The sequence below is a fragment of the Berghia stephanieae genome, chromosome 7, assembly GCF_034508935.2.
Source record: "Berghia stephanieae isolate SIO BIC M18660-M18661 chromosome 7, UCSD_Bste_1.3, whole genome shotgun sequence".
Taxonomy (NCBI): Eukaryota; Metazoa; Mollusca; class Gastropoda; order Nudibranchia; family Aeolidiidae; genus Berghia; species Berghia stephanieae.
Genome location: NC_088366.1, coordinates 17,101,622 through 17,111,239, shown reverse-complemented (window position 1 = coordinate 17,111,239; position 9,618 = coordinate 17,101,622). Strand labels below are relative to the sequence as shown.

Genomic DNA, 9,618 nt, shown 5'->3' with positions numbered 1-9,618 from the left:
TATATACTTCCTTACTGGTGCCCTTAAGATTGGAGATATTTTCTCTCACGAAACAACGTTTTGCTTTCAATGTAGACCTCCTTGTTGACCGTAAGCTTGATATCTAGATAAACTTTAGATAAACAGGCGCATCCAGTAGCACACCTTATACACACTCGGAAACAAAGGGGATTTTTATCTAAGAGGAGCGTCTGCAAGTAATTTTATCTTCTTTTTTGTATCCGTTTTGTACCAGTGATACAATCTTTATGAGATAACATTAACACATACCAACAGATATCAATGCGATATTGTTTAAAATGAATTAGCTAGATTTTCTACGAGCTAGTTATTTTTCTTTTTCAGTCAGCGCTATGGATTCGTGGATGCGTTTCTTTGCAGTTATTGTTATTTGTGCTCTATTTTCTATAGTACAATCACAGACTGGTGAGTCTTTAAAGAAGAAATGCCACACAGATGGGTCTGTTCTTTCCCCATTTTAGGCTAGATCCGTGTTTAAGAGTAAGGGGACGATATTAAAAACCGACCATTTTTGGGTCAATGATACAAAAGTTCTTCTGAGAGTTTTGAGTGTAGAATCCACGTAATCATTTAACTTCATTAAAAAAATAGGGGAAAAATATTTTCTACCAATCTAGTTCTTAAAATTAAGTAATTTATGACCTATAATGGGCTCAAAATTATACCAATATTTTCATTTTAAGTAAAGCAAGTCACTCAGTTATACAAATTTAGATGAGGCATAACTGATGTGCACATATTGAAATGAATACACGCCAAACATAACATACTGTATATCAATTAAAAGAAAATATTCTCATCCATCATTTACAACTAGGTAGTGATTTTATTTTAAATTTTATTACAATGTATAGATTGATCGAAGGTGACGTCATTCAGCCATTTTAATTATTAGTTCTCATTACACTATATCAATTAGACTATATACGTTTTAGGTTAAACATTTTAAGTGCATAATTATTATTACTCCTACAGATCTGTTTCTTGTCATTGGGACAATATACGGGAAGTTGAGCACTATTGTATCATGGTTTTTGCTTTTCTTATTTATACGTTTTAGGTTATTACATAATTTGGTGTGTTGGTACGTTATATCCGACTGGCGGACGTTGTGATTATTTTACTTATTTAATGTTTTCTCAAAACTGCATGAGATTCTTGGCGTTAAAACCTAACTTCTCCTACAAATTTTATCCATTAATATTTTAAATGTTTAGTGATTGTTTGAAGGAAATAAGATTACTCAAATCTTATTGGAGTTGGATTTTTGAAAAAAAAATGTAACCTTTCTATTTTTTAGTTGCGAGTTATTATATAATAAACAAAAAAATTATATATCAGCTTTAAAAAAAAAAGAGCAAAATACTAAATACGGAACATTTCGGGCTCAAAACCCTTCTTCAGCAAACAAACAAAAAAGCAATTGAAATATAAATATATTACTTAAAATCCCAGTTAGACGGCAAAGGAAAAATACGCACGTCCATTCTGTAATAAGATCTTTGAATGATTTTGTTGTTGGCCGAGGAAAGGCTTTTGAGCTCAACGTTCCAGGTTTGGTATCTTTTTTTTTTTTTTTTTTTTGAATCAGTTGTATTAATTTTTGTTGACTACTTTTTACAGTCTACAACTTCTAGCAGTTTAGTGTCACTTAGACTTGAGTCACAATGTAACAAGTTTAAGGGGCAATGATCGATTCCAAATTTTGAATTTTTTTTTTTTCACTTTATAATAGAAACTTCTATGGTGATACTTATGTTTCATTGTACTGGCACCTCATCACTGTTACTGCTTTCGTTTGAGAACGGTTGTGGCTATGTGGTCTTGTGGTATGACACTCGCTTTCGGATCGGGTTCAAGCTTCGCTCGGTGCATAGTTGACTCCTTGGAAAAGACTCTTTACTTACATTCTCTCACCGTAGTCAGGCGTAAAAGGAGTACATGGCCGTCAAAGAGCGTTTTCTCTGTCGGAAAAATTGTAATATCGCCTAACAGGCGTCATGTCTCGTTCTACATGTTCCGTGTTGCTGTTGGTCAGGGACCTTTTGTAAAGAGCTTGAGAACATTTAGTGGATATTGCGCTATATAAAATCTATATTTTTTTAAATACTGCGGTACTCTGAAAAAAGCAATTAAAAAAAAAAAGATTTATATAGGGAATGAGATTAGCGGAAGAGTAGCGTCCCTTGATTGGACGTCACCCATAGTCTGTGACGTCACCGGCGGAAAAGTTATTAGAGAGAGAACGTCATGTTGGTTGTGCGCATGCGTCTCGTCCTCGCGTCTCTCGTCCTTCAAGTACCGACGGATTAAAATCACCCTCATCTTGGCAAAAAATCTCAAACCTGTCACTAGTTGACAAAATAAATGTTTTATTTTAATCGATCGATAGTTAAAGGACGAGTTTTCTGGCCAAAATTTTTAATGTATGTTTTTCCAGAGTGCGCAAAATCTGTTTCATTTTATGTAGGTATTTGTCTCCTCATGAGGCCACATGGAAAACAATTTCTATGTCATGCAACACAACTTTGGCATCTTCACGCATAAGCACTTAACAATATCCGCCGATGCTTATAACACAGTACACATCCACACCGGACTTTTGTGGGCCTATGTGTGACTCAAGATCACAACACGGGAGAGACAAGATGTTACTGTCATTGTCACCCATACAGTCACCGAACACAATCAACATTGCTTGACTTTGATTCACGACTAGATACCGCACTACGTGGTTTTCAAAGCCACATGCCTCTATAACACTCAGAATATGATTCAATAGTCTGATGTCACGTCTGCCCAGCACCGAGCAGCTTGGTTCTAAAGAAAGAAAATCGGTACTTTTTTATTCTTCATTCTGACAAGAACTTTTTCACATGTCATGTGATCAGAATGTAGGTATGAAAGTCAAAACATGATCAGATTTATAATGTTTTTCTCCTCTGGATACACTTTCATGCTCTTCGGAGAAGTATTTCATAAGGGCGTCCGCCATTGTTCCGATTACTAAGTTACTATGCATCATTACGAGGGAAGTGACGTCACGACTGTTGAATCCTATTATCAGGGTTACCGTACCTTACTGGAGCTCCGTCTCCCTATAGAATGGATGTCACGGAGCGCCATTCTTCACGCACAGGGGCCATTTCCGAGCAGTCGATTATCCTTTTGTCGGTTGTTGCCTCCACACTTCCCATCCAGGACTTCCTTGGTTTGCCCCGTGCCTTTCCGCCAGCTACTTTTCCCCTCTAGCACTAATTTTTTGATGTTATCTCCGGACGTGTCCATAATAGTTCATTTTCTCATTTTAACTTCTTCCAATATCTCTCCGACAGAGACACGTTATTAACAGTCAGGTACTAATTTTACATCTGAGTTGGTGAGAGAATGTGAGTAAAGAGCCTTTTCCAAGGACTCAATTATATGACGCTCGGGAATCGAACCAGGACTTTCCGATCCGAAAGCGAGTGTGATGCCACATTATCAGGGTAAATTAGTCTAAATCGGAAGTATCTGACTGATCACCGACATCTGGTATTATGTCTGAATGAATTATATGAGGTAACTTAAGTTAACTCACTCAACCCTAACACCGACTATATCCGTAGATTACCCGGGTTACTTTTACCCCGTGCCTATTTATTACATTTTTCTGAGACAAATTATAGACATAGTATCAAAGCTAACCTTTTTATTATTTACATGTTAATGAGAGTTGAATAAAACTATCTATGCAAACTATCTATGCACATGCTCATTTTTAATACATTTTTTTCCAATTTTGAAAAGTAGCAAAAATCTCTGGGATTGAGTGAGTTAACTTAGTGAGGCGATGCGATCTTGTGGTATGACACTCGCTTTCGGATTGGAGGGTCCTAGGTTCGAGCCTCGCTCGGTGCAGAGTTTAGTCCTTGGAAGCTCTTTACTCACATTCTCTCATCGTACCTGAGTAAAACGAGTACATGGCCGTCAACAGCGTTGTCTCTCTCTCTCTCTCTCTCTCTCTCTCTCTCTCTCTCTCCCCCTCTCTCTCTCCCTCTCTCTCTCTCTCTCTCTCTCCCTCTCTCTCTCTCTCCCCTCCCTCCCTCTCTCTCTCTCTCTCTCTCTCTCTCTCTCTCTCTCTCTCTCTCTCTCTCTCTCTCTCTCTCTCTCTCTCTCTCTTTCTGAATAAAAGATAAATGTAATATCGTCTATTTCTATTTGCTACGTGTTGCTGCTGGCCTGGGACCCCTCGTAAACCGCTTTGAGACTACGAATGGATATTGCGCGATATAAAAACACTCTCATTTTTTTTTAAAAGTCAAGATAACAGGTAAATAGATTTGATGCTTTGCGCTTAGTCAAAAAGCTCACAACACTCGCCAGCCGGAAATAACGTAGAAGCACACAAAACTATGTGTAACTTTGAACGTTTATAGTCGAATACAGTTTAGTGAGACCTGTTATAATATTCATTTTTGTTTATTAAAATTGCTTGAGAGCGATATCAGGTTTGGAATGTAAGTTCCTCATAAGTATGACTAAAATATAAATTTTATATAGCGCAATATCCACTAAACGCGCTCAAAGCGCTTTACAAGGGGGCCCTTACCAACCCGTAACATGTAGAACAAGACATGACGCTTGTTAGGCAATATTACATTTTTTCCGACAAATACAACGCTATTTATGGCCAGGTACTCATTGTACACCTGAGTAAGGTGAGAGAATGTGAGTAAAGAGTCTTTTCTACAAACTCAACTATGCGCCGCTCGGTAATCGAACCCAGGTCCTTCCGATACGAAAACGAGTTTCATACCACAAGACCACATAGCCACACTATAAATAATATACAATACAGATGTATGTGACCGTTATTATTTATTTGTGTATTTATTTATTCATTCATGCTTGACGTTTATATTTCAAGAATTAAATGGCGTTTAATAGGTAACGTAGGCGCTAAATACATTTATTAATTTCATGTTTTCTCTTGTTCTCAGCTCCAGGAGAGACATGCTTCGACTCATGGGACAACTGTGATGGTTACATAGTTTTGAACCACGATTTTTGTAAAAGATATAGAAGTCTCGCCCGAATCCAATGCCAAAAAACATGTCACTATTGTACAAGTATGAACATCGTCGTTATCATCATCATCATCATCATCATCATCATCATCATCATCATCATCATCATCATCATCATCATCATCATCACCATCATTATTATCATCATCATCATCATCATCATCATCATCATCATCACCACCACCACCACCACCGCCACCATCATTATTGTCGTCTCCCCTACAACCACTACCACCATTAATGAGAGCTAGCAACAAAAATGAAAGTTAAAATTTCAGTAGCAAATCATATTGATCTGGCTAGAGTCGAGTTATGTTTTTTTTTTTTTTTTGTTTTTTGTTTTTTTTTTAATTTATGTATTTATATATTTTGTTGACTCCTTTGTTCATTTAGCAATGTATCTATCTCTGTAAAATTAAGCAAGGTAGTCTATCCGAAAGGGGCAAGCAAACTATTTCTTCTGTCCGACCCGTCCCTCTAACGTACTTCATGCTTGTGTACTTCATGCTTGATCAATTCTATTAACTAGGGACCTTAGCTCAAGTGACAGAGCCCCCAGCACAAGCTTTTCAAGCAGAAGAAAAGGATTTGACCCTGGATTAAGTCGATCATTTTTTTGGAACCCTCTATCAACTTAGCAGTGATTGGGTAGCTTTATCTTTGAGGTCCGACACGAATAGTCTCTGGTGGTTTGCACCGAGACCTGCAACTTAACAAAAAAGAATCTTTAGCACTCGCATTCTTGGTTCCTACTACAGGAGGAAAACATTTGAGATATGGCTGAAATAACCTAGACGGCAGTCGCATTGCAGCGCCGTAAAATTAAAACGAGAGGATAATTTTCTTAATGGTAATAATAAGAGTTTTTCTATAGCACTTTATGGTTTGGCTTCAAAGCGCTTTTACATCGATAGAATAATGGCATAAAATTTACATTGTGTAGGTTAAAATGTTTATACATTTACACACCAAATATCTGCTTTACACATATACGTACGCACTCATACACAAAAACAGACTCTCTCACACATAAACATACACATATACACAAACACACACACGCACACACACATACACACACACACACACACACACACAAAGACAGTGGGACTCGAATCCAGGCCCGTGGTTGGAAGTTCGGTGTCAGCAAACTCATCCCTAAACATCTCTGTTTAATTTTTTTAATGCTAAAAAGAAAATGACAGAACCAGAATACTCAGAATTTCCCGGACTCATTCTGAAGTTTTATTTAACCCTGCTGGGAGCAGTAAAGACTGAAAGATTGCTTGCTATTGTGTCCGACTTTTCCTTTTGGTCCTATTAAAAAAAAACCTAACACTGCTTAAGACTCTCATATCTTTTTGTAGAATTTTTAAAAGCATATTGAGATTATTTAATAATCCCCAGATAAGACCCCGCCCCCGGCCCCGCCATCAACAACCACCACCATCGCAGCCCCAACCACAGCAAAAACGACGAAGTCCTCGGTAAACACTAAATATTGCAAGAACAACTGGGGCAATGTCAAATGCTCAGAGTATGACCCTCTGACGTGCCATGAGTTTGTTGGATTCTTCAGCGAGAAGTGCTCTCAGTTTTGTGGCTACTGTGGTGAGTGGGTTAATAATTAACTTTTAAGACTCATTAATTTAAACCAATACCTTGAGGCCTCTAGCTCAGTGGCACAATGTCTCTTTTCATTTCTTTTTTTTTTCTTTTTTTTTTAAGCTTTCCTAAGCCCTGGAGTTCCCAATTGGAGCATAGGCCATCAACACCTTTTCTCCTTCCAACTCTCTCCGAGGCCATCCTCTCCAGCTCTCTCTAGGTGGCCCCCCCTGTCCCTCAAATTTCTCCACAGTTGAACGCCAACGACTATTTCTTGGCCGTTTCCTTCTTATCTTTTTTGTGTGATGTTTCCTCTTCTAACGAAGTCAAACGATAACTAGCGCTGTCTCTAATCAAATAGGCAACAAGGATGACAAGACCCTGGCCTCTGCATTGTATTCGTGGGTTAGACACTTTTTATAACGTTTTTCGATTGTAAATGAGTAACTTGGCTTTAGGCAATGGCGGATGTCGTATAAGAATGCTGATCCGAAAAAGGCTGTGCAAATTTGCGACTTGAACTGAATTAAATGGGCGTTTTGTTCCGTATGGCCACGATGGGTGGTCGGGGGAGTAATTAAGTATTGTCAAGGACAGCAAGTATAATATAATAATAATAATAATAATAATAATAATAATAATAATAATAATAATAATAATAATAATAATAATAATAATAATAATAATAATAATAATAATAATAATAACAATAATACTTTATTGCATCCCAAAAAACGACATTTTTTTACAGACGTGTTATAATTTACAGAGTAAGATAAATAGATAATGGAAATATGATGTATTCTATATATAAAAAAGGAACAGTTCCACAACCAGAACCGCGATTTATATGAATAATTTCAACACTGTAAAATAGTTAAAACTGTCACTATAAATTGAAAATTGAAAATAATAGATATGATTCGCGCTCCTTAATTGTCGAGCACTCTATATGACCCATCTATACCAATTTCTCACGAATATATATATATATATATATATATATATATATATATATATATATATAATTTAGTAACAGCCAAGGCTCAACTCCAGGTCGTTTTAAGACTATATCGATCTAGAAGAAAAGAAATCGAGATAAAGATAGAAATGAAGCAATTATGGGTCTAGGAAAATCTGGGAAGACGAAGTTGAGCTGACCAGGTCAAGATCAAATGATAAGATTTTCGATGATCAATTTAAAGCTCAAGTTTAAATTTGGAGCATTTTGAGTGAGCTCAGCTTTGTTGTAGTTATTTTCCAAGTTGAAAGACTTGACTTCGTACAAAAGGAAATAACTGCCACAAATATAAATATAGGTACACTAATAAGTCCAATATTAAACAGGCAAAGTTTTCCCTTTATGGCAAATAAAGTTACCTCAGTTGACCGTACCCCCCCCCCCCCCAAAAAAAAAAAAAAAAAAAAAAAAAAAAAAAAAAAAAAAAAAAAACATTTACCGAAGAGACATTCAAAGCAGATACAAAGAAAAAAGTCTCGTGTGACGAAAGGTGGGCCAGAGATGGAGGCCTAGGTTGACTGTAAGAAGAAGGGGTCACAGGATTAACTGAGTGAGTGAGAATCATTTATCTAAAAAAAGGAAATCAACCATCCTGATGATGACTAAACGAATATACAAATATATTAAAATGAGCATCTGTATAGCGCATTCCCAAATATCAATAATACTTAATTGCTTAGCAGTGGAAAGGAACAAAATAAATTCAAATATTAAAAAATCCTTTAAATGCTATATATATGACGTTGACGATGTATATCTTTTATGCGAGAAATTTTGTATGAGTAAAATAACTAAAATATTAAATGACCAGCATCATCCACTGAGACCATCAGTTATTATGTCAGGATGGGAGTGGTATCCCTTTCTCTATTTCAACAAAAACAGAGAGACACCGAAAATCTTTTCTGCCGTCCAGTATTAGGCTTTATAACAGCAAGCAATAATCATGTATTTATATAATTATTTCGCTTTTTTACTTTCAAATAATGTAAATATTAATTTATTAATTTATTATTATTTTGCAATTGTATTATCTCACCTTTAAAAAAAAAATTCTTGCCTTCAAATTTAGTTTCAGTCGATGCAATGGCTTGTTCGGGGCAGTGAAATATTTCCCCGCCCCGATATATATATATATATATATATATATATATATATATATTTATATATATATATATATATATATAAGTAACCTTTTTTCATTCATAAGGAAATTGTGTTAAAAATAATGAATTTACAAAAATGAATTAAAAAAGCGTTATAAGACATTCCATTTTATAATTCCATAGAGGTAAATAGCAAATAGTACTTGTACTATATCATTCTATGACATTCTAATATTTTCCCCAGCAGCAAAGTATAATAAAATAACCTATATTATATTATATATTGTATTCTATATTTTATTATATTATATTATATTATATTATTATATTATATTATATTATATTATATTATATTATATATATATATTATATTATATATATATTATTTTATATTATATTAATTATATTATATTATATTCGTTTTTTCAGATATAACTGACATAACATCTGGCTTTCGTAAGTAATAACCTCATGAATTTTCTTTGGTATTTTAAATTTACAAATGCCCTCCTGCTCAACTAAGGCCAACATCCTTTGTACCACAGTTATGACATAGCGGATTTCTGGCCTTCAAATTCAGCTGTTGGAGGGAAATTGTTGAATCCCTGATATGGCTCTTTATTCACATTCTCTCACTGCACTGAGGTGTAAAATGTGTACTAGGCTTATACCACAGTTGCCTCTGTTGAAATATAAAAATTGTAAAAGCTCCCTACATGTTAAGTGTTGCTGTTGACTTGAAACCCCTTGTAAAGAGCGTTGAGCACAATTCATAGATATTGCCACATAAAAAGCT

The 9,618-nt window shown here is 35.5% G+C and overlaps 1 protein-coding gene across 1 annotated transcript in view; it reads left to right on the top strand.

Annotated features, from left to right (window-relative positions):
- Positions 1–233: 233 nt before the first annotated feature.
- Positions 234–9,618, top strand: part of LOC144976804 (uncharacterized) — a 48,276-nt gene continuing 38,891 nt past the window's right edge. The window contains exons 1-4 of the mRNA XM_078921276.1: positions 234–426; positions 5,004–5,132; positions 6,498–6,701; positions 9,252–9,278. Of these exons, the coding sequence (XP_078777402.1) occupies positions 354–426; positions 5,004–5,132; positions 6,498–6,701; positions 9,252–9,278 (433 nt within the window). The 5' untranslated portion in view covers positions 234–353. The remainder of the gene's footprint in view (positions 427–5,003; positions 5,133–6,497; positions 6,702–9,251; positions 9,279–9,618) is intronic.